Source organism: Anas acuta, chromosome 10 (assembly GCF_963932015.1).
Source record: "Anas acuta chromosome 10, bAnaAcu1.1, whole genome shotgun sequence".
Taxonomy (NCBI): domain Eukaryota; kingdom Metazoa; phylum Chordata; class Aves; order Anseriformes; family Anatidae; genus Anas; species Anas acuta.
Window position 1 is genome coordinate 9,768,732 of NC_088988.1, and position 25,639 is coordinate 9,794,370.

The 25,639-nt window shown below is 38.4% G+C and overlaps 1 protein-coding gene and 1 long non-coding RNA gene across 3 annotated transcripts; one reads left to right on the forward strand and one right to left on the reverse strand.

Moving 5' to 3' along the window:
• The first annotated feature begins 1,044 nt into the window (after positions 1-1,044).
• UBA2 (ubiquitin like modifier activating enzyme 2) lies at positions 1,045-17,728 on the forward strand. The gene is made up of 17 exons (XM_068693101.1): positions 1,045-1,310; positions 4,644-4,727; positions 4,978-5,048; positions 6,239-6,303; positions 6,781-6,881; positions 7,042-7,163; positions 7,760-7,827; positions 10,218-10,339; positions 11,209-11,308; positions 11,855-12,015; positions 12,928-13,021; positions 13,121-13,233; positions 13,706-13,861; positions 14,447-14,543; positions 14,653-14,758; positions 15,493-15,629; positions 16,649-17,728. Exons 1-17 carry the CDS (start codon positions 1,167-1,169, stop codon positions 16,825-16,827), a joined length of 1,920 nt encoding a protein of 639 aa, XP_068549202.1. The 5' UTR covers positions 1,045-1,166; the 3' UTR covers positions 16,828-17,728.
• LOC137861713 (uncharacterized) lies at positions 12,062-24,346 on the reverse strand. 2 transcript variants are annotated; one of them, XR_011099792.1, is made up of 4 exons: positions 22,259-24,346; positions 13,564-13,620; positions 13,297-13,372; positions 12,062-12,502 (listed from the first exon to the last, which is right to left on the reverse strand). It is a non-coding gene; the product is annotated as an uncharacterized lncRNA (long non-coding RNA). The 2 variants fall into 2 exon arrangements; XR_011099793.1 differs by lacking the exon at positions 13,297-13,372.
• Positions 24,347-25,639: the final 1,293 nt, after the last annotated feature.

Below are 25,639 nucleotides of genomic sequence, written 5' to 3' on the forward strand. Positions count from 1 at the left end.
AGTTAAGGTGCCTCTGAAATGTGGCCACAGAAAACTTGCTTACATTGTTTACATGTGCAAACAGAAATGTAGAGTTTGTTTCAGGATTCCAGTTACACTTTTAAACATGGAAACTTTTAAACACAGGAAGAATGTAAAGGAGAAAGGTTGCCAAACTGCACTCCATTGTTATACTTTGCATTGATCAGTCTGATGGGATCCAGTTTTTAGAAACTACAGCAATGAGAAGCTTAATCCAAGTATTAAAACAAACAAATCAGCTTTATTTGTATTGATGACAGATTGAAAACTCAGTGAGTGGGCAGTGGCTGAGAGGGCCTTGCTGTAACTACAGTCCTGTGAGGAAGCTTTTCTGTATGTTTTTCCATTGAAGGATGTCACATCTGCAGAGCTAGATGAGCTGTGACAGTTACTTGGGATGGAGAAAGTGAAAGCTTTTGTTAGCACTGTTCTTGTGGGTACAGAAGGGTACAGCACCTGCTGTGTTACTGCAGCGCAGTGCTTGCAAGCTGATCACACTGTGCTTTAGTTAACAGTCTAAATTCTGTGAACTCCCTGTTGGTTTAAGCTAAATTGCAGTATTTTAATTGACTTAATGGAGGAGTAATTTAAGTAAGTGTCCTTAAAGCTTTTTGTACAGGCTGAATGCCACAGCATAAATTAATCTACTGAAGTTTTAAGAAAGTAAGAGGGGGAGGCAGTTAAAATAATGAGATGTTTTTGCAGAACTGCACTTCTAGAGACGACTTGTAGCTTACCACGTCGACGTTCAGAGGTGAGTTGTTAACTTAGGTTAGAAACTGTTACACTATAGTTCGAGAGAGTGCCTGAACTCCCCGTGGGTGCCGGGTGTGTGCTTTGCCCTCCGCGGCAGGAGGCTGTGGGGCCGGGGGAGCTGCTCCCACTCGAGCTTTGCTGCCCCGAGCGGCGGGAGCGGGTCTCGAACCCGCGGCTCCCGCGCGGCCCCGCCCGAGCTGCGGCGCCCGCTGCCGCCCGTGTGGGCGGGCCGGGGCCCTCCCGCCGCCGGGGGGCGCTGCGGGGCCGGGCGGGCGGCGCTCTGGTGCGCGCCGGGCTCGCTGTGCGGAGTGCGGCCCGGCTGAGGAGAGCCGCGCCGAGCCCCGCCGCGCCGCGCCGAGCCCGCCCGTCACCGCCGCTCCCCCGCCGCCATGTCCGCGCCGGTGTCCGGCCCGCTGGGCCGCGAGCTGGCCGAGGCCGTGGCCCAGGCGCGGCTCTTGGTGGTGGGCGCCGGGGGCATCGGCTGCGAGCTGCTCAAGGACCTGGTGCTCACCGGCTTCGGCAACATCGACGTGGTGCGGCCCGGGGGGGGCGCGGGGGGCGCGGGGCCGCCGTGTGGCGAGAGGGGCGGGGGGGGGGGGGGGGGGGGGACGCGGGCCCCGCCGCCTCCTCGGCGGGCGTTCAAACTGCCGCGGCCCCGCAGCGCCGCCGGGGCCGGGCCCGCCACAAAGGGCCGCGGCCTGCGGGCGCCCCCCTGCCCCCCGCGGGCAGCCCCCGGGCCGGGGCCCGGCTCCGCGCTCCTCAGCGCGGCCCCTGCTGGTGCCGGGGGTAACGGCCCGGCCGCGGGGGGGGGGCCGCGTTTCGGGGAGCCGGCCCTAAAGCTGTCAGCCCCGGGGAGCCGCCGAGAGAGCTGCCCGCGGACTGCTGCTGCTTTCGCTTTTGCTTCCCGGTGGTGGTTGCGGGGGTAGCAAGGGCAGAGCCGAGGGATGGCAGTGAGATGAGCTGCCCTGCGGCCCTGAGGAGCGTCTCCCTGATTTCACGTTAAGAAGTCGGGGAGGACAAACGGAGCGAGAGCACAAGCCCGTTTGGTCCAATGCGTTTTTACTTTCCGGTGCTTTGCCAGGAGCCGCTTCAGTGGCAGGTTGTGAGAAGTTTGTTTCTGCATTTAGACTTGTTGAGCAGAGCTCGTTAGAAACAGCTTTTCTCTAAAACTATCAGCAGGCAGAGGAGTCCAGCTACAGGTTTGCACTGTTATTCCTATAACTCAGGCTTTTCCACTGAAATATTTTTTTAAACGTTTGTATGATGTGCTAAAGTGTAATTCCTCGCTGTCCCTTGGATTTAATTCTTCCAGTGAGAGCCTATCAAATCTTAACATACGAGTAAACTAAACCTGTGAAGGAGAGCAGAAGTCTGCAATTTCTGCAGTTGTTTTTTTCCTCCTTACCCACCTTACTGTGTCATTTGTGTGCTCCTGCAGTCCGTTGAAATAGAGTTTAGTATCCTGATTTTCCAATTAGTCATTAAGCATAAATCTCATTGGGGCATGCTTATTGTTTCCCTTATTTTAGTTTGATTTTTTTGGATTGTCTTTCAAGTCTGACTTGGTTGGATTCCATTAACTTAAGTATATGTTGGATCAGGGCCATCTTAATTTAAAAATATTACTGGCAGTGTTCTATGCGGGAGAGTAACGTTTTGATAACATGGAGTGGATGGGCAAAAGGCAAGGTGAGAGCAAAAATAGAATTGTGTGCAAAGAGGAAAATTGATATCAGTTGAAGAAATTGCTTTTGTCAGCATTTGTGATATTGCATGTAGTTTTTCTTGATTTTTTCAGACCAGTAAACTCAAAAACTGTGAAAATGCTTTTTTTTTGTAAGTAAACTGAAAGTTTTTTTTAACAAAACATTAATACTAAAACAAATACAATTTGAACACCAGAAACATGTAACTTTATTAAGTACGCTTTGTTGAAACAGTGTCTTTCTTCTCGTGAATCAAGAACAAAATTAAATTAGTCAAAATCCAAGTCTAAATTAAGAATGCAATTGTGTATTTCTCTGAACCTCTGAGATATTTTCCTTCTAACATACAGAAATGGGAGTTACAAAAGTGTGAAGTTGTTTTAATGCAAGAACTGTCAGATTCTGATCATTCTTAGCTAAATTGTAGTTTTGGTTGAGGTCTGGTGGTCTCAAGTATTGTCTTGGAGAAGAACTTCCTTTGCTTTTTTGGGCTTGGCAGTACTGTTCAAGATCAGTTTTCAGCTGTAGCTTAAGTCACTTGTTATCATCTCCACTTAAAGTGCTAAATTAAGGCTTTCCTGGGAGTGGATGTTTTAACAAAATTATGCATTTAATCAGTTTCACTTCAAGTTCTCAAACTTCGTGGCTTTGGACTGTGCAAGTGTTCTGACTGCCTTACAAGAAAGGAAAGGTGGTAGAAGTGTGTTTTCAGGCAAACACATGTATTGTTTTAGTTAGGAGATGCAAGACCATAGCAGTTGGCTATGAGGATACTATAGGTAATAAGCACCCTGTACCTCATAATGCATTTCTGAAAGAGTATGTATTTTTGATGAATTTATATTAATGAGTTTGCTCAGTATTCACAGGTTCTTCTATGTATTTTTTTAAATAAAACTATTTGGCTATTGCAACTTAGTACATTAATTTTTAATCCTTAAATTAAAAATACTTCCTTAGGACAGCAGGAAGCTTAATATTGGAACTTGGATCTTGCATGCAAAGGGTCCTCAATGAGAAGTGTGTGCATACCTTTTTTCATTACTTGAGTTTGGTTCCTAAAATGAAAAGCTGATGAGAAGCCCCTCAGCAAGTTTTGCTCCCGCTGCATGCTCTGGCTCTCTGTATGCCACAGAGCTGTAGGGGCTGTGGTGCTGAGGGTGTTGGCATTGCCAGGGGAGCTGGGGGAAATGCTGATGAGGCTCAGGGATTGTCTCCCCCCCCCACCATGTAAAAATGTTAGGGGCATGAGAAGACTAGCATGGGTATAAAGGAAAAATAGTGGCAACAAAAAAATGAATAAATCTTGATTCTTGTGGTGGGGGGCAAAGACATTTGCAGTTAGGATGTTCATGTGAGTATATTAATGAACAGAAACATGGCTCTTAGGGGAATCAAGGTAATGGCGTACTTTCAGGTTGTACTTCATGAATTGTGTATGTTTTTTAAACATCTTGATTACACGACTGGATTATTTTTTTTAAGTGAACTTCATTATTTTTTAATATGCACTTAAGCAGTGGGTCCTGGTGTCCAAGCATAAAAGTTTGCCCCGCAGTGTATGAATTAGATGACAGTGCAGCTCTCAGTTTACTCTTTCAGTTGCTCAAAGCCATGTTCAAGCGTAAAGGAGAAGTGCTAATTAGTGTGCTGGGTAGCCTTTCCTGGACCGTGGGGAAGCACGGTGCAGAGCTCTGTTCAGGGTGACTAGTCCCGTGTGGGGCCTGACCGAATCCTGCAGGATTTTCTGAGTGTGTATGCTGTGCTCCTGATGAGTTCTCCACTACAGTCTTCATCCAGCAGTAAATAGGAGAGTCAGTTATTGACTTTCTATTAAATATTCTGCTTATGTATCTCAAAATTTTGTGTGTGGTATACTAAGGACTCTTTCTGAAAAAAGTTTGTTGTCATAAAGCTCTTAATTTTTGAGATGATTACATTGTTAATAATTATTTAAAATGAATGGATTCCTGAAAATGAATAATTGATCACTGTGCCTTTACAATTGCTGTAGTGCAGATGTAATAACTGTATGCAGGTCTGAAAAGGACCCAATGCATAAACTTCACAGATCCTATCACATTTGCTTCAAAATCTATTATTAATTTTGTTCCTTTATTTCTGTATAAAGTGAAATGGCTGCCTTTTCTGTGTTTGTAGATTGATTTGGATACTATTGATGTCAGCAATCTCAACAGGCAGTTTTTGTTTCAAAAGAAACATGTTGGAAGATCGAAATCACAGGTGAGGAAAAAGCCAAAGCTCAAGTCTTATTTATTCAGTATTATTATTATTGACATTGTTAGAAACGGTACAATTTTGTTTATGCTGTTAAGAGGTGTTAGTTGGTTGCTCATGGCTCTCTATAATAATGCATTTAAAAGTATTAAAATCAGTAAGGTAGTCAATTTACTCAATACTCAACAGGTATTGAGTCTCTTTAGAAAGATGGAAGAAATAATAAGTGTTGTTTTTGTTTTGTTTTTGTTTCTAGGTTGCCAAGGAAAGCGTGTTACAGTTTTCTCCAGAAGCTAATATTATAGCTTACCATGATAGCATCATGAAGTATGTTTGTTTTTTAAGCTCTGATCACATTTTGATTTTCAAGTGCTGTATTTAAATGCTGCAATGGTGTGCTTTAAGATACTTTACAAAGCTTCTGCAGTAAGACGAAATAGCTGTAAATGAGAGGCTACCATGCACCTGAGTAGGAGTGTGAATTTTGCATGAATTTTCTTAAGCTCTGGTTATCTGTAGTTGTTTGCTTGTGTGTAATTTGCACATTATTAGCAACGTTTACTACATACATTTCTACATTGTAAGGATGCCCTAATGTCATGACCAATAACTAGATGAAAACAAATGTGAATGTTGAGTCCATGGTTTCTAAAAAAAAAAAGGAAAAAAGTCCTCTGTGTCTGTATAGGTAACCGAGTAATATTTATATAATCCATATGATACCATGCCCTAAACAATCAGAATCTAGTCTTTGTATTTCATAACAAATCAAAATATGAGATCATGTAGATTTTCATTAGCCATATTTCCCACATTTAAATGCATATTTGTCCTTTTTTAAGGAAAAAATAAGAAAAAAAAAAGTCATGGTCTATAATATTAAGGTTTCAGCTCTGACATTGCTGTTAGACACCGAAGCATTGGTTCATTGCATCTTTCTCCTGAAACTGTAAAACCATTAATCCTATTTCCGTGCTACTCTGTCGTCTTTGCCACTACCTTCTTTAAGTCAGAAAAATGCAGTGTCAGGGTACTAAAGTGTCAAGATTTTAAACTCCCTCATCTTGGCTCCTAAGGGCATTGAGGCACAATCAAAACCAATTGAATTATGATATAATTCAATTATATGTAAAATATAACTGTAATGAATTATCAACAGTCTGATGAGCTGTGGTAATTATGGTATGTGCGTTTTACCCTCAGCTGATGGTGTTTTTAAGGTCAGTGATCAGAGCTCAGCCAATTTACTCATTAGGTCAGAGCAGCATAAACACTTTTTCCATTGTCTTCCTGTTGCATTGGTCATGGTAATAATAATTGGGAAAGCTTCCTTCCAGTGGCATGAAGTTCATGCATTTACACATCTTTAAAATGGGCAGAAGACAAAGGGGGTAGTTAAAGGCTAGCACTAAATTTATAGTATGTGTAATTTATACAGCCTTTTCAATATGTGTATTTTCTGTTGTGGCGTAATAACCAACAACTTTGATATGCTGTATTGTTTTTCTTTTCTGTAGCCCTGACTATAACGTAGAGTTCTTCCGCCAGTTTACGTTGGTTATGAATGCTCTGGATAACAGAGGTGAAGTTTTCACTATGATTTTTTATTGGAGATGAGAATACTGTTGCTTGTTCATAGGAACAGAACTTTAACGTGTTATACTATAAGTACTTAAGCAATGCCAGTTAAATAACAAACATCCTCTTAAGCCAGCTATAGTTTGACTAATATTTTTGTTCTTAACTAGTGGCTTGAAAGTGTAGTAAGTGCTTTTACAGGTGCTTTGTAAGTAAACATTGGCTGCTATGTCACTGCTTTATGGGAACTGATGTGTGTTGTGTATACATGTATAACTATTCAGTTGTTTGCTGTATTTAATAGTGTCAATATATCTTGTTTTAATTGGAAAATCGCCTTTGTGAAAAAGGCATAGTGCTCTCTTTAACAAAATAAGGCAGATTCAGGGTCATTGTGTGCATAAGAGGCAAGTTTGTGTTTGGTGAAGTCAGACTTTTTTCTAATTATTCAAATTTTTCTTTAAAACCTCTTGCTTTGCAGCTGCCCGCAACCACGTGAACAGGATGTGTCTGGCTGCTGATGTTCCTCTGATAGAGAGTGGCACTGCAGGCTACCTTGGACAAGTAACAGTTATTAAGAAGGTTAGGTTCTGCATTACTCTTGTCACTAAGTTTAAATCATTGGCTATTTTAGACAACAGGGTGTTGGGTGTTCTGAGATAAAGTTACAGTTCATCTGATAATAGCATATACTACCAGTAGCCTTCGCAGCGTGACAAGTAAATATTTCACTTTTCACCAGGGAGTGACAGAATGTTATGAATGTCATCCTAAACCAACTCAGAAGACTTTTCCAGGCTGCACAATCCGAAATACGCCATCGGAACCTATCCATTGCATTGTGTGGGCCAAGTATTTGTTTAAGTAAGTTGTCTTTTTTATTATTTTTTAATAGCTGCTGTGACTCGCTCTCTTTCTGTAGGTTTCTAAACCTACAGATTGAGAAATAAAAAAGACACTTCATTTGAAAATTAACATGGATTACAGCAAAAACCTCCAGTTCTTTGGCTTTTTTTTTTTTTTTTTTATATATATATAAAGATACCATGTCAGTTAGTACTTAGCTGTTGTTCTGATCTCACTTAAAATTTGGCAGAAAAGTTTGTCAAAGAGGTGTAGCCTGAGGATGCTTTATCCTTTGCTTTTGTATGGAAGTTACATTTTTCAGTGTAACAATTGTATTAACAGAGATAAAGGTTGCAGGGATCGTGGAAATAGATGAACTGCTGAATGAGTCAAATAGATCTGTTTTACTGTATTAATTTTTATATTGGACTTTTTGCATTGTCAGTGGTAAGTCTGCATGTGACGAATTTCAACAATTGAAAAAACAATGTATGAAGTGGCATTCTGATAGCAAGAATTTTAAAGTGGGTATATGTCAGATAGCAAATATCTGAGTCTTTAAACAGACATGATGAAAATCTAGTGTCTTATTGTTGTTCTTAATTATAATATAGCCAATTGTTTGGAGAAGAGGATGCTGATCAAGAAGTCTCTCCTGATAGAGCTGATCCTGAAGCTGCCTGTAAGTGTGATATAAACTGGTAACTTAGCCTGTTACTAAAATGTTTTATGTCACAAATTGACTTGCTTCTGTCCATTTTGTAAAGTTACATTGCAACCCCACTTTCTTCTAGGAGGATTCCACTTACAGTGCCCATGGAGAACATGAATTTAGGTTGTGTTTGCAGCACAGATATTTGTGTACACCATGCATACTTTAGTTCCCTCATACTACCATTTATTAAAAGTTTGAAGCAGGCTCAAGCTGTTTGTTTTTTTTTTAGTTAACTCAATGCACTGTGTATACCAGAGGTCTTTGTGTGGCCAGTGTGCAAAAAAAATGCCTCTCAGAATGCTGATGTTTCAATAATTTTCAGCAGTCAGAACTGTAGCCCTTGTGGGCAGCCTAAAACTTTAATGAAGTGATCACTTCAGCTGTTGTCAAAACCTTTTAATACAATCTAAGATAGGTCACTGTCATGTACTAGCTCTCTTCAGAGAGTGTGGGTAGAGCAGCTGTGAGGAACAGCTAATACATCCAGGTGTGTGATAAATGATTTAGATGAATACGTTTATATATATTCAGAGATTCCTGTTCCCTCTGGAGCAAGCTGTCTCCTCCATGTGCACAAAGAAGTGAAAAGTGAATCTGATGTGAAAATTAAGTATTATTGATCTTCACAGAGTAGCATTTTTTTTTTCAGTATATTTGGATTTGATGGAGTAATTCCTTCCCTGCAGCTGGGAGGCTTGCCTTCTGAACCAAGGACTGAAAACTGAGTGATATTTGTAGTTTCTTTGCACTTTCCACTGCTAGCTGAGGGATTGCCAAATTGAAAACAGAGGGATCATATTTGAACTCTTCTAGCTTGAAACACTTCCACATTTATCCACATAGCAATTATGCCCATTGTGAGTGATGTTTTTGTAGCTCTTCTTTATTTTTTGTATGGACAGTAACTGTAGTTACTGTAAAGGTGAATAAACATCTTTGTAGCTTCTCCTTTTGGATCCTTTTGAGTGGTGGACTTGGGAGAGGGAGCTCAGATCTGCCTCGGATACTTCAGATTTTCTGTTTATCGGATAGCATTTACCTAACAGGTTGTTCCTACACAAGTCCTGAATGAATAGCTAACTCTTAAGATAGTGGAATATAAACTCACTTTAATCAACAACTGCTGGAGTACTTGAAGGTAGCAGACGTAATGCTGCTTGCTTGAAGAAGGACATTAGGGCAATCAGAGGAAGGGTTGAGCTGCTGTGAGCGTATTAGCGAGAGGCCTCATATCTGTAGTGAGCAAATTGTCAGTTGCTATAATGCTGATTACAAGCATGGAATCATTTAGGTTGGAAGAGACCTTTAAGATCATCAAGTCCAACCGTTAACCTAGCCTGGGAAGCTGCATCAGTTGTGGTGGGTACAAAGCTGAGAGAAGCTGTGGCCTTCTGCCAGGAGGATACCGTCGCTCCCTAGTCACACTGGCAAAACTTGGGAGGCATTGGCAAACCTGTGGACAAGTGTATCTGGTTTACTCTATTTTGAATCTGCAGGAAGAACTCTTTTATGAGGAACCTAAAGGAGCTAAGATGTCATGGGCAAAAAAGGATGAGATCCTGAAGCAGATAAACTACGTAAATGATAGAGATAAGTCTTGATTAGAAGAGTTTCTCAGACTGGGGATAGAACCAGTACTGTTCAGCCTACATGATTAAGCAAACTCACTCAGAATAATAAAGATGATGGCTAAACATTGAAAGTAGCAGAATGCTTCACAATACAGAGCGACTAGGCAATGAAATACTAAGTAGTTTTTGGTGCAGATTAATATAAAATGTTGTACTGGCGAAGGGGGAAACATTCACAAATTTACATATAAAATTATGGTCTCTGAGTTGATTTTCTCATTCAGTCAAGATTTTAATAGTTGTATGAAAACATCAGACTGCTACTTACTAGTAATAAAAATAGCAATTGCTGGATGTGACTGGGAAAGAAACAGAATGAATAGTATCTGCATGGATGGAATTTTCCTGGATAGGGGTGGCCAGAGGTAGGAAGCTGATTCTGTTTTGAACCTCTAACCAGATCAAGACTCTTCAGCCAGTAACAGAGGCTGCTAAAAGAGGATGGTTAGAGATTTATGAAATCACAAAATAATGTGGAGAAAATTAAGAGGAAACAATTGTTCATTTTTTCTGTCAATGAAGGAATTTTGTGGCAATAAGTTAGGCTTGTGGAATGTAGTTGTAGAAACAAACAGGAGAAGTTGCACTATGTCTAATCTAACTCTTAGTGGGAACAGTAAAGCCATTTTATAGACCCTGAATAATTTTGGTTATTGACAAAGGGTAATGTTTGGATGTGATTTTCTTTTATTTTGTTAATTTATTTTGTTAATACTTAATTAATAGGGGAGCCAGCAGAAGCAGAAGCCAGAGCACGAGCATCCAATGAAGATGGTGAGATTAAACGTGTTTCAACTAAGGAGTGGGCTAAATCAACTGGATACGATCCAGTTAAGCTTTTTACTAAGGTATCTTTTCTACCCCCAATAAATGTCTTTATTTGAAGTGTATGAGGTGCTTTAAAGTCAAGTCAAAACCCATGTTTGAACACTTAATACTAGCCATCAGTCATGCAACTATGTTATGACTTCCACCAATTTTGCTGTTGTGTTGGTCTTGTTGTTTTATGGCATTCCATCTGTGCCTGGATGGACAACTTCAGCAGTTTGTCCATATTATGTGAGGAAAAAAATAATTCAAATTACTTCTAATGTGAGAAGGTAAACTGTTGAATTCTGTAGGAGTTTTAGTAAGCATAATCAGAACCAGTTTGAGGACCAGAAAGCGATCATTCATGCTGTGTATGTAATCAGACACTGGTAAAACAGAATACGAACTGTTTTAGGAGTTTTCCTTCTAAAATGTTGCTAAATAACAATAGTTGCTAAAAGTGATAATTAGAGGAAACTAGTATAAAATGTCATGTTTATAGGTAGTAATAATTTTCCTTGGAAAATAAGTTGGCATGTAGGTAAAAGTATCTTGGGGAGAATATACGAATTGCTGTAGAGATGGCTTTAGTAGGCACATGGAGCCACTGTTTGGACTGCTGTTTCTTAATTTTACTCCCCCCATCCCTGAATTAATGAGAACTGTCTGATTTCTGCAGTAAATGTTAGAAAACAGGGAATAATAAGTTTTTCAAATCTGTTGTTTGTTTTTTTTTTTTCGTGTGGAGTTGAAAATACGAAATACATAATTTTATATATTCAGCTGAAAATATTATCAAGGAGAAAAGCAAAAACTGAAATCTAATGCTGATTTTTCAGTGTCAAAGGAGGTGTAAAAATAAAATACTTTTTTATACATTTTATTTTATTTTTTTTATGTTTTTTAGCTTTTCAAAGATGACATTAGATATTTGTTGACCATGGATAAGCTGTGGAGGAAAAGAAAGCCTCCAGTGCCTCTGGACTGGGCTGAAGTACAAAATCAAGGTAATTGTTCCTCCTCATGGTGTCTATTTGTAAGTCACACCTCCTGTTTCTTAAGGCATCACAGTGACATACAGTTTCTTCCTGTCACAGTTGATTACTGATACTTAACATATTACTTCTTCATGACTCCTGGAGATTTGTAGTTTTTCAAAATACAGAAAACATTTTTTTCTAAAAACTGTTTTGGAATTATTTCAGATACTTGGTATCAGTCATAGAAAATTTGCATTTCACAGGATTAAATACCAAAGACCTTATCTCTCATGCACTGATGAATTTATCTCTAAAAGTTGACTTCTGGTGAAAATTTACATTTGCTATAAATTGTGCACATCTATTGATATGGCACAGTATAGCTATTAGTTACAGTAGAAAATGTGGATTTTTTTTTTTTTTTTAATCTTGGTGCAACTGTAGTTTAAGAACACTGTTCTTCATTTAGAAAATAAATATTTTTTCTGAATTAGCAAATAATTAGCTCTTTAGGAGAACTTTAGTGGAATTTCTAAATATTCCTTATCTTACTATTTTTTTTTCCTTTTGAAGAGAAAAACGTATCTGACCAACAAAATGAATCCTCCTCGGTTTTGAAAGATCAGCAGGTTCTCGATGTGAAGAGCTATGCACACTTATTTTCAAAGAGCGTCGAAACCCTTAGACTTCACCTGGCTGAGAAAGGCGATGGAGCAGAGCTTATATGGGATAAGGTTGGTTTACCAAATTACCAAAGGAAACAGTTATATTCTACATACATACAATGAATGTTGGACTCTTTAATTCCAGTATAGTACTACTAGAAGAAAAATGGCTGACACATCTCTGAAAGTACTTTCCATAAGTAAACTCCATATGTAAGCATATACATACTTTACATGCTTCGTATTCCATTGAGTGTCAGGATTAAGTATTGTGATGTAAAATAACAATTCACCAACTTTAAAAAGCACACAAATTCAGAAGTAGTTGCAATACTTTCGTTTCGAAAATATTTTAAGAATGCCAGTTCGTTTTTCCTTTGCTCTAGCTACCTCTAAAACTTGCTTTTACACAGTTGTTTGTTGCTAGAGTTCTGCTGAGTTGGAAGTTATTAGCTTTGAGTAAGTGTGCAGTGTATTACAAGTTTTGCTGGGGAAAAACGAAGCAAATCAAGTCTCCCTTAGTACCAGAGACCGTGATCTTTCTGTAGCCTGTCACCTGGCATAAAGAAAAAGCAGTGTGTAAATATAGGGTGTTGACAAAATAGTAAAATGATATTACAACAGTTACTAAAAACAAACAAACAAAAAACACTGTTTCTTAAAACAGTTTTTGAAACTAAGCATAAAGCCTTGTAAGGTTTTGTAATCAGACATTAAAATGCCGTGTATGTTCAAAATATTAATAGTAATATACTAAATTAAAATACTAAATAAAATTTTAAAATCCACGTTTCAAGTATTACTGCTCTGTCTAAACATGCTCTTTGAAAGAGGAAGTACATAAACTTTGAAATGGAATATTGTATGGACCTTTTAAAAAACATCTGGTTTTAAGGTAGTAATTTTTGGTACCGTGTATTTCTAACTTTTCCCAATGTGTAATTTGATTTTTAAATACTTTTTATGTTAACTTCTTGTCAGGATGACCCTTCTGCAATGGATTTTGTCACTTCTGCTGCCAACCTCAGGATGCATGTTTTCAGTATGAATATGAAGAGCAGATTTGATATTAAGTGTAAGAATAAAATATAACATTGTTTTTCTTAAAATAATAATCTCAATTTCTAGTTTTCATTTGCTGTTAAAAATCTGCATACTCTTGCTTATTTTGCAGCAATGGCAGGAAATATTATCCCAGCTATAGCTACTACTAATGCAGTAATAGCTGGTCTGATAGTGCTGGAGGGTCTGAAGATTTTATCAGGAAAAATAGATCAGTGTAGAACGGTAAGTGGGAATATGATACTTTTACTTTCTTATTATTCATTATTTATTCAAGTTATATTTTACCTGCTTTTACTAGTGTGTAGTTTGACTATCACTCGTTGCTACTTCAGTACATTCTGAATGTGCTAGGAACCTTCAGCTGCGATAGAAAGAAAAGTAGAAGTCTCAAGGATCATTAAGTTCCTTCTGATTTCATGAAAATTGGCTGCTTGGTAAGAGAAAGAACCAGACTGACATCACTTGAAACATGTCTGTTTGATGTTACAGATCTGTTTGGCAGTAGGTAGTCAGTCAGCACAGGTGTCATTGTGGACTAGCTGTAATACTCACTTTCTCCTGTTCGCCAGGCATGTCAAAGAGGATTAGAGAACAGGACAACCTATGAGACTAAGAGAACAAATCCGTAAGAAAACAGGTTTTATGAGTGCTGTTACTTACAGAATAACTTGTTTCATTCTTGTCTGTCTTCAAGATTTTCCTGAACAAGCAGCCAAATCCCAAAAAGAAGCTATTGGTTCCTTGTGCTTTGGATCCACCAAATCCTAACTGTTATGTATGCGCAAGTAAGCCAGAAGTGACTGTGAAACTTAATGTACACAAAGTTACTGTGCTAACACTCCAGGACAAGGTAAAACTTTAAATCTTAGCTACAGCTTTTGTTTTGGCACTTACGTTGTACAGTATTGAAGTTAGGTTTTTGTTCCATATATGTTGACTGAATGTTAGTTGTTAATACTTGCTCTACTCTTTGCATTTCTCTCAGCTACAAGAAAAGCTGGATTAGCCAGTATGCGTCTTGTTTATGTGTGTTCATATATATGAAAGAATGTTTGTATTTTGTATTTTTTTGGTCTTTTTAAAGCCTATTCCTAACTAACAGGGAAAAAATGTATTTGAGGCGAATAGTTCAGTAGCTATGGTACAGTAACAACTGATTTGTAATTCTGTCATTTTATGAGATAAGTATTTAAAAAAAGGTTTCAGCCTATCATCTGAATCTGCAAAGGTGTCATAGATATTATTTTTGTGACTAAATCTTAAGATTTCAGACAGCAAAAAGATGATGTTTTTTTAAATGGGAATGAAAAAATAAAGTATCGGCTTTAGCAGATGCCTGAACATGGGCCAGGATAGGAAAATCAGCATAATTCAAGGTTATTTATAAGTATTATAAAGTCAGACATGGATTAAGTAATCGTATTCGTCCTTTCAGATAGTGAAAGAAAAATTTGCTATGGTAGCACCAGATGTACAAATAGATGATGGAAAAGGAACTATCCTTATCTCTTCGGAAGAAGGAGAAACAGAAGGTATGTGGCGCATTAATGCTTTTTAGATAGTAGTACTCATTTCTTAACATGAAAGAAAATCTTTATATAAATATCTCTATTCACCGCAGTATTTCACTGTTTTTTCTAGCAAATAACCACAGGAAATTATCAGACTTCGGAATTCGAAATGGCACTCGACTACAAGCAGATGATTTCCTCCAGGATTATACACTGTTAATCAATGTGCTTCATAGGTAAGGATTCTGAAAAAAAATATTTTTTGTGTATATATGTAGCAAGGTCCCATAGGGAATTTCCAATTAAGAATTTTAAATTAGCAAATACAGTTAAAAGATCAGGTTGCTAAAATATAGTGGTTAAAGAGGAATTTTTTTAATGAATCGATATAGTTATTTTATTACAATAGTAATTGCTAAGAGTTCATCTGAATAATTTGGTCATTAGGCAACATCAAAGTACAGTGCAAAGCTAGATTTACTTGTGGGGCAGCTAACAAGTGAGAAACTGCTGTTGAAAAACAAACAAACAACCTGCTGGAGTAGTAGATCATCTGCCGGACTACCTGTGTTCAAGTATGGCAATGCAAAGAGAAGTCAATAATTGGTGTTCGCATTTAACTTTAGATAAGTAATATCAATGTTATATACAGGAAATTAATACCTTGCAATTACAGTGAGAATAGAAATGTGAAATTGGGGAAGAAAAGTAAGCTTAGGTAATTTTTTTTTTTCCTAAGCATTTTAAGGCATGACACTGGGTGGAACAGTGTTTGTGAATAGACAAAGCACAAATTATAGAGGGCTAAACACCTTTTCCTTTTTTAAAAAATGCATTTTTATTTTTTATTTTTTTACTTTTTCCTAATTGCAGGGTGCTTTAGTAATTTGAATGACATATTTTGTTTGTGAAAAAATACATGTTTTTATTTTCACCTGGTTGTTTATAAAGCATATGGATTTTTCTGCAGTGAAGACCTAGAAAAAGACGTAGAATTTGAAGTTGTTGGTGACACCCCTGAAAATGTTGGCCCTAAACCATCAGAACCAACATCTAAGAACATTACCAATGGTAGCGATGATGGAGCGCAACCCTCAACATCAACAGGTAAGTCACAATAAGCAATCTTAAATAAAATAAAATAATATTTCAGTAGGGTGGTCTGATTGAAATACTTCACTTCTATGACTAACATGAAAAGAAATAAATAAGTTGCTTCTGTGTATAGGTATAATAGTAAATGGTAAAAAAAAAAAAAAAAAATTCAAAGATTGTTACAAAAACTTTTGGTACATACACCTTGATATTATATTATGTAACTTGCAGGTTCCTGGAGGGTGGTCAGCTTAAATACACCATTTGCATAGTGATTTAAATAGTCACTTTAAAAAGTTAGACCCATTCTAGCTGATAGTCACCCTATTGGTTGACAGAAAAGAATCAACCAGATTGGTTGCTTTCTCCCTACAGATTAGAAGTTACTTTATGGATATCTTTGATCATATTTTATTTTGTTATTTTAAGAAGACACCTTTATTAATCTGCTTACATTATTAATTATTTTTTATAATTATTTTTAATAATTATTACATAATTATTTTTTGCCTTTTGAGCAAGAGATGGAAAAAAGATGAATGAAGTAGCTATGTGCTACCCAGGAGGAAGTATCATCATTTTCTTAATATAGGCTGTTCTTTTGAATATACCCCAAATAGCTTAACTCAAATACAGGATGTTTAAGCAGTGAAAGATGATTTACTGGAAACATGTTACTGTTTTACTGTTGTGACAGATAAAGTTAAATATCTGTAATTCTGTCTTAAGCTTTTGGATGATGTTCATTTGCTAGCGTTAGCTAATGTAAGAATTCCCCAAAAATATGGGAATACTTTTGAGTTACTGCAATATTTTCCATACCTCTAATGAAGAGGGAATGACCACATGAAAAGCCTGTTTTAGACTGTTTTCAGAGAAACTGAAAATATTCTTGTAATTAAATGAGAAAGTATGGATAAAGAATGCTTCAAGATGTTATTTGTTGTCTTAGAGGTATCTTGTATGCAGTTCGGTTTGAGGGTTGATAAACCTAACAGTACCCATTGGAATTAAAAACATGTATTTTGCAGCTCCAGATCAAGATGATCTGTTGATTATCGATTCTGAAGATGAAGGCCATTCAAGCAATGTTGATGATATGGAGGATAAAAGCCGCAAGAGAAAACTAGAAGACAAAGAGTGCATCAGCACAAAGAGAGTGCGTATAGAGCAGACAGAGGAGCAAGATGAAATTATAGCGTTAGACTGAACATGCAAATGCCCCTTGACAAAATGATTAAGATAATGTAATGCAGTAACAGCATATTATTTTGGGATGTGAAAAATGTCCAGAACTAGACTAATTCTAAGGCTTTCGTTCCAAAGGAATATTAAACCATTGGCTTGAATAATTTGTTGTCTGTTTCTCTTGATGATAAAGCTGTCATCTCAATAGACTCTTTTAGAAGTTTTTCTGTATTGAATTCCATATAATAAATGTAGTAGAGACATAGTTTATAAATACTTGCAGATAAGTATTTGCTTAAACCATCATGAAAAAAGCATGTTATTTTTGTGTAAATACCTTTTAGGTATAATTCAATAGGACAAAAATCGTACTCTGTTTTAGTAGAGGGTCATCATCTGATGCCCAGATTTAAGTAAATAAATTTTTATTTTTTGCTTGAAGAAAGGTATTTTTAGTCCAGTCCTAAACATCTTTCACATCCTGAACAAGGAGAAAATTCACTAAAGCAAATTAGTGCCATGTTTTATCAGTGTTCTTAAACTTCAACTGGCACTATGTACATTACTGTAAAACTGTTAATTTACTCCAATTTTTCAGCTCGTACTGCCTGGTATGTCAATGTAAGAAGCAAATTTTTTGTGTATTGTTACAGTTTCAGGTTATTTATATTTGATGTTTTGTAAACTCAGATACTACTACTATACTGTACATCTGATGGACCAAATAAATGACATCTGAAATACTTGCTATATTTGCTTGCACAGTCCGAGTTTATGCTGATTTATGGGATTTTACAATGTATAGCCTTCAAAATTACTGTACTATTTTCATTTTTCTAAACATAACCTAGTAGTACAGAACTTAAGCTTCACTTGTTTGAGGTGAAAGGGGAATTTTTTTAATAAAACTTTTGTGAATGTTTTTTTCTTGGACAATCAATTATTGGCCTCTTCAGTTGGAACATTTGCACCACCACACACATGCTTTCAGCACCTCATGCCTTCAGAAAGAGAAAAGCACTGGTCTGTTGTATGTTACACTTTGTGCCTAGAGCGAAAGTGCAATGTTTAGGAGAAGTATCTCCAAGCCTACTGCATTTGTTTAATTACTTTGGTAGCTCTCAATACTATCAGTGTTGATTCTTAGAATGCATTAATCTGTCATTTCTGTCACTGCACTGAAATTATGTTTAAACTTTATGTTAATGAATCAGAACCGTTTCTATTTATAACTAAGTAGTCAGTGATAGCCTGACAGAGTGGAGAAATTGAGCAGACAAGATTTATTCTGTTGCAGTTTGCAAACTGGCCAAATTTTAAACAACGTTAACTGTATAGAAAGAGACTGTAAAAACCAAAACCAGCACCTTTTGTAAGTTTGAGTTCCTGCATCTGATTCCATCTAGTAAAAGGCCAGGTTTTCATTAGTGTTAGATTGTCAATGTGATACAAAACTATGATTCTATAATGCAATTAATGTTTTATCTCTTTTTTTAGGTAGTAATAGTCATATGCAATGACTATTTCTCAAACTTGTTTGGAGACATAATACTCTACCATGAAACTAAATCTTTTTGAGTTAGTTGCTTCTTGGCCAGCATCAGTGAAGACTGAGAGGTAAAGATGTAAATAAGAGGAGTTAGAGAAACAATTTTAAACATTGTAATGGGAAGATTTTATAGTTCTCACTGTAAACAAAGCATTAGAATTTAATGTCTGATGACATTTTACAATAATTAAGGCTGACATTTTCATTTTAAGCTCTACTAAAAATAAAAAAATGGTTTATTAAATAAGTTGTCAGATGACTTGTTATGTGTGTAATAGGATGAGATTCGTGTTATGACACGGCAAAGGTCTGTCTAAGCTATTGGCACATATAATATGTCTAAGAATGTGATCTTATCCCACTACCCAAGAAATTTCCTTGCTTGCACGGATCTGTATACAGTAGTTTAGCTTTCAAAATCTCTGATTAATTTAACAGCAGAAGCTGTAATACTGGTAACTATCACATTAGTTTGACTTGAGTGTGAATATGACTTACAAGTTGAGCGTTTAATGATCTGAAATTAAGCAGATTTCTACAATAATATATGAGACCAACAGATGTGGGGGTGAAAAAGAGAAAGGTGTGAGGGGTTTTATTCAGTCTCACTGGCTTGTATTCCTTAAGTTACTAGTGTTACAGCATAATTCAACAATATTCAGATAATTAAAGTATTTGGGATGCTTGTATTATTGGATGGGGGGTACCATTGCAGGACAATGATTAAGTTAAGTTTTAGAGAACCACAGAGAATTTTAAAATAGGCATCATCATTTGGCTTGCAGCATGAAAGGTAGTATAGAATTTAGCTATATAAGCAATTGCATGTTGATGTTTAAGATGTGTGACTGTACTGCTTTTGTCTGGGTAGTAAGTAGTTACATTGGAAAAAAAAATAGAGATGTTCATGCTTTCCTGACCTATAGGCTCTGGCAGCTGGCAGGCAGATTGATGTGCCATTTCAGGTTGTGACCTTTACAACAAAGACCTCTTGCTAGCCATTTATTAGATCCCAGAAGATAAAATAGGCCTGCATCGAGTTAGAATATACCACTAATATGGAATGCTTCAAGCTTTTTCTCCACTGTCCCAAAGCTCTAAATTTGGATTAGAAAACTGAACACACTGAATTAAGGAAAATAAATCCCCCACCCTGTTCTGTTTCTTTCCCTTTAAATAGAGACATTTTATTTATTCTCTTTGCAGCTGTAAGGACAAATCTTCAGTTGTGTGCATCTAAAATACTGGACTTAGAAGAAAGCAGAAACTAGGATGAAAGTAATAAACACATCTTACACAAGTCAGTCATCTATTTGCTGCTTGCCTGATATTATTTCTGAGTTAGCACCTTAAAAAGATTACAAAGAGTATATACCTGCAGGTAAAGGGATTGGGAGGAGGCAACTTAATGCTGTAATCTGGAGGCCTTGATTCTTCTATAAAGGAGATATGGGATCAAGTACATAAATGTACTTCTAGATATAGTGTGATAACTGTTTATATTAACAGTAGGAAATTACTGTTTTAGATACCTGTCATTATCTCTCTCATCAGCATGCAGCTTCATTCACATGAGAAAAATGAGAAATTTTCAGTATGATTTCCTAAAGAAAAGAAACTTAAGGAATTCCCCAACCAGTCCCCTCCAACAAAATATGAAGCTATTTACAAACAGTAAGCAACTACATCAGCAATCTCAAAGATACTGCAACTCTACAAGTAAGTGGCTCTAGACATAGAGACCCACAAAAGTCCTTCTGTGGTAACACTTAGCCTTTAGGTGCAGCACTCACACCTGCCGCATTTTGTCCATCTAAGTAGTGATTGGAGTGAGCAGGAGTGTGCTGGGAAGAAAGGACAGCTGAGATACCTAACTAGAAGCCTGGTAAGCTGCCAGGAGCTATGGATATTATCAAGGGGACACGGAGAAAGCTGTATGTAGGTGGACCTGGAAGAAAATTAAAGGTGTTGTAGAGGAGTGCTAGAGATAGAAGAACACTGACAAGTCTGTTGAGGAATGTAGGCAAATAATAGGAGGAACCTGAAGGTATTGCATGTAATGGCTTAGGGCTCAGGTAAATTCTGGAGACTGTCGCAGTGGTTGAGCTCTACAGGCCAAAGGGGGGTGACAGTACTGCATTGTTATTGGGGATTTGGAGAAAAGGTTACAAGCTGGAGAACGCAAAGAATGCAGAATACAGTCCTGTATGAGACCAGCCTTTGTTAGTTCCATTGGTTATGGAACAGCTCCTTACTTCTTGCAAATATGTTTATTATTTTCAGTTAAGAAGTGTTGCAGCTATCATTCTGTACTGTCTCATACAGAAAATATCATGCAAGGTAAATGTAATTGGTATTCTCAAGAAACATATGTCCCCTTCTCACCATAGCTGGAGTGCCTTGTATTGTGAGGTCAGGAGGTCAGTGCTCATAGCCTTCTATATTTCTTGGCGTGGTATAAAAAGGCACATACAGTTAGTCTGGTATTTTTCACCAGCACAGAACAGAGGGACATGTATAGCAGTCTGCCCCTTACACAGTGTTTCTGTTTATTTATTAAATGTGTTAATGCAGTCTGTTTTTTTGTTTGTTTGTTTTTTCCCCTGGATCATGGTTTGCAATATTGTTGTCAGGACTTAGTTTTTAGTACAAGATAAATTTTAGGTCTGTGAAGTCTCTGTTTTTTATATTTTCAAGTCTGAAATAAGAATCTACATAATTAAGAACTACTTAAACATATTAAGTGGGTGCACTGTTAACTGTACTGGCCAAATAAATAATGTATTTATGCATATGTAATAGCTGCTATTAAGCTAATAGATTGTGTTTGAATATACAGTGATTATGTCTTCTGATTGCAAGGGAAGTATGAGTAAAGCTGTGTGCAGTCTCTCAGCTATGAGCAAATAAGCTACTGTGGCCAGGAATGCCAAAAGCAGAAATAAGTAAGAGAAGTGGAAGATGAAGCTATAAAAGAAATAAGATACATAAATGGTGTATTAATCTTAAGTGCTTAGACATATGTTGTCTGTCTAATATAGCACGTTCACAAAGTGGCTGTTGTGACTGGAATTTTACAGGGTCTGGCCCAAGTCATATTTGTGCAGCATGGTGAATAGCTGCATTTGCAATGAATACAAAGAATGTAAAAAATGTTAAATAGTTTTTTATTGCAGATTTAGAATGAGAAGTGACCCGTAAGCCTGCAGAGTAGTGTTAGTGAAAAATATTTTAAATAGTTGTGTCTAGCAGTCAAAGGTAACCATTCAAATACACTGCGTTCTGTCTACCAGAAGATGGTGCCCTAAAACACATTCAGTAATTCCAATTTTCAAAAACTGTGATCTGCGAATGAGTATTTAAAAAAAAAAAAAAAAGTTAAGGTACAGTGACAGTCCTAAAAATAAAACAATGATGTATTCTTGATGTTTTCATTCATATCCTGACATAGTGTAAAAATAGTTGCCCAGGCTACTGCTTCCAGTCAAGTGGCTAGTCTAGCTTTAAATTATTTTGGAGAGCCAGAATAACCTTAATTAACATTGTTTGCAATCAATTCACCCAAATATTAATGTATATCAACATCCAAACTTCATATTCTAACAAGCTTGCTTATACTTAAAGTTATCACAATACAAATTAACATATAAGACCCCAGAAAAACAAAGCACTGTAAAACACAATACAACTACAACTTCAAAGAAAACAAAATCTTCAGTCCCTTCTCTCAAAATAAATACATTACTCAATGTAATTTTTGTATGAGCTTCACAATTATTTCTTTTTAATCAGGCTCAGAATAGAAAAAAGGAGAAGAATTTTCATTATGTGCTTCACCAAGAAACCAATCAATTTCAAAACTTGGGAGAGAACAGGAACCTGCGTAATTGTAAGCCTTTCTTACCTTGGGGATTTCAGAGTATGATTTCATTGTTTTCTCACTATGGGAGAGAAGGAGGGAATTTGCAAAAGGTAGCACCCAAATCAACATGCAAATCTGCATGTTAAATTGTTAAATTGATGAGTCAGACAACAAACTCCTTCCTACGTTGTCACAGTAAAGACATAAAATACGCTGCAACAGTGGGATTTTTTCCATTGTCTTCAATAGGCCCAAGGTTTTACCACTAAATTCTTATATCTACAGATTCTCTGCTTTGTTGGTAATAAGCTGTATGCAACTCAGGGAGACAAAATCCCCAGCAGACCATTAATTTTCCCTGCCTGTTGGTTTGGCCAGCATTTTTTGAAGGCACTGGCAATTAGAAGAAACAGAAGTGTACTGCCTGTGAGGCCCAGCCGGATGATATTCACAGATCAATAACTCCACCTGGCTTTTTTGCTCCCTTTAAGTCTTAAACAAAGGAGTTTATTTAACAGAAGCAGCTGGCTTTCCTTAATATCTGTTTTACTGATATAACTCAAAATCAGACACAAGGATTACCACAACAAATTAAGAAATGGAGTTCATCTTTTATAATACTCTGTGATAGCTCATGTTGTTAGTTGCACGAATCTTTTTGCAATATATACATTTCCATCTGGTTGTTAATAGTAAGCAAATTTATTTAAACAAATTGGGGAGAAAAACATGTCAGGACTGTCAAGCTGTAATTGCCTTGTACTTTGGTTTTTCTTTTATATAATAGTAAGGAGAATGATGGGGGTACTTATTATAGCGACAGCAGTTTAAACTCTACACTTCTTGTTTGCACAGCTCGGCACATATGGTCCTCTATGAGAAATGCAGCAGTGCTCAAGTGTGTTATGTACCACTGCAAACATATTTATTTCACCCATGTGGGCTACATCTGTGGCTATAGTGTGGATAAATGTTATGTTCATTATGTGTATGACAGGAGTACAATTTACTGGAGAAGAGCGGGTCTGCAGTATTGCCCCTGCTGTAGGGCTGAGACAGGAACACTGTGCAGGAATACTCTGGCCCAGGGCTGCAACAGACTTGACTGGGCCTTGCTTTGAGGATTTACTTATTGAGCATAAGCTTTCAACAGTAAACATAAGTGATTTTTATTGTTTGATCCAAATTGCTTACTAAAAGGGGCTATTTCCGTAGATTCCCCAGACTCTCTCAGTCCCCAGTATGTTTTTCCCATGAGTTCATACTAAAGAAAGCACGTGCTTTAACTACTTACATACCGAGAGGCTTACTGTAGGAACTTGCAACCTGCTGCAGCAGCAGCATCAGACTGTGCTGGAGGCAGAACAAGGGCTGATTTGTGGCTTAGAAGACAGAGCTATGGGAGGACAACAAGCTCCTCCACTTGAGCTTATGCTTCTGACTTCACACACAAGTCAGACTATCACACACTATCAGCTCTGCAGTTCCCATTGTTTGGCTCCTAAAAACAGATGCTCAAAATCTTTCCTTGTGTGAGCACACAGGCAGAGCCCCTCAGGATATGCTCGACACACCCTGTTTGATTAATAATAGAGTTACCTACTGTTGAGAAACAAAATTAAAAAAAAAAAAAAAGAGATACAATAAATTAGCTTTTCTGTATAGGTGCTCTGATGGCCTAAGTTCCCAGATTGTCCATGAGCCTTCCCTAGATTCACAAGAAGACAACCTAATAAAAACTGTCTGTGAGTAACCCAGAGCTAGTCAGAGGATGGATCATCCTAGCAAAGGCCCCAGGAACCAGAAATGGAAGAGCTCAGCACCCACGTGCTTGAAGGCAGCCTGGTAAGAGATGCCCACTGCCCTTGGTGAACTTGGTTCAGGAGTCCCTGGCTCAGCACCCAAGTTAACTGGGATTTCTGCGCATGCTGCAGAAGGAACCTCTGTTTGTTCTTGGTGGGTACGTGCCCACACCGCACAGCTCACAGCATCATTAGTGGAGGACACAGCATCATTTAGTGGAGGACTTATTAGTGTTAGGTCAGAGGTTGGACTCGATGATCTTGAGGTCTCTTCCAACCTAGACAATTCTGTGATTCTGTGATTAGTGTCTTTGTCAACAGCTTCACCAGAAAGCACGAGGCTTGAACGGGGTAGGAAAATGAAATGCTGCTGTGATCCAGGTCAGCGCCATGGCACCTTCACCAGGCGGCTTCTGTTGCCATTGCCCAGGGCCCACGCTGTGTTGTTTGGAACTGCAGCAGTACATGCCGGGATGTGCTACAGCGAGAGGTGCTTTCAGCTGTCACGCACCTGCAAAACAGAGGTAAGACATACCTTCTGGGAAGTAACCTCTGGAAGCACGTGGTGACACCAGCAGAAAGCGTAATGAGACTGCTGGAGATGGGAAAACGTAGCAGAAAAGTTGTTGACTCCCAAGATGGGTTGCATCTGTACACATATGTTCACATCAAGAGTGAACAGCCTCTTCCATGTCTAGCAGGTTTGCTTTTCAGGGCTGGTTTTGCACATTTAGATGGTTTGCTAGATTTTTATTTATTTATTTATTTATTTATTTTTTGCCTGCCATCCTGCACATGCAAACAAATAGATTGCCAATCAGTTGCCCTCCACAGCTGGGGACATTTTCGAGTACGCAGTTGCTTTTAATGTTTAATTAGGTATGATAACAGGATAAAATGTTCTTGGCAGGAGCAGAGCACCTGCAGCACAAACTTGCAACATATTTCTCTCGTTGCATCGACACCACTCAGGTGCCTATTGCTTGGGCTGCACCAGTGTTTCTGAGATCAGCACTGATGCTTGTCAGGGAGTTGTACTTATAAAAAAAATAACTGTAGGCTACCGTTTCACATCGGAGGTCTCAGCTCAGCAGCCCGTTTGGTGGTGTTTTCTGACAGGCTGCTGTGTGTATACAAACGTAAATGCCAAGCAGCGCAGCGTTTGTTACAGGATCAACAGATAAAGCCTTCGCGAAGTTGCACAAACAGCAGCACGCTTTTTTCAAGCTCATGTCAATTCACAGATTGCTTTGGGCCACGGCGCGTTCATCGCGTCTCGGTATTGCTTTTATTTATTTATTTATTTATTTTGAAACGAAGCCACAGGGAGTGCAAGTAGCCCTCAGGTGCCGGGGCTCCGGCACAGGTGGGAGCCGCTCGCAGCCGCCGCGCCTCAGCCCCTGCCCGCGGGGGGCGCGCCCCGGCCGAAAGTTCCAGTCAGGGCCGAGAGCGGGAAACGGGGCCGCGGCCGCCCCCGCCCGGCACCGCGACCCCCCCCCTCCAGCGCCGGGGACTCCCCTCAGCCCCCGGCCGAGCCCGGTGGCGGTGACAGCCCCGGGCAGCGGCGCTCGGGAGCGGGCCGCGCTGAGGGGAAGCCGCCGGCCCCGCCGCCGCGGCCGCC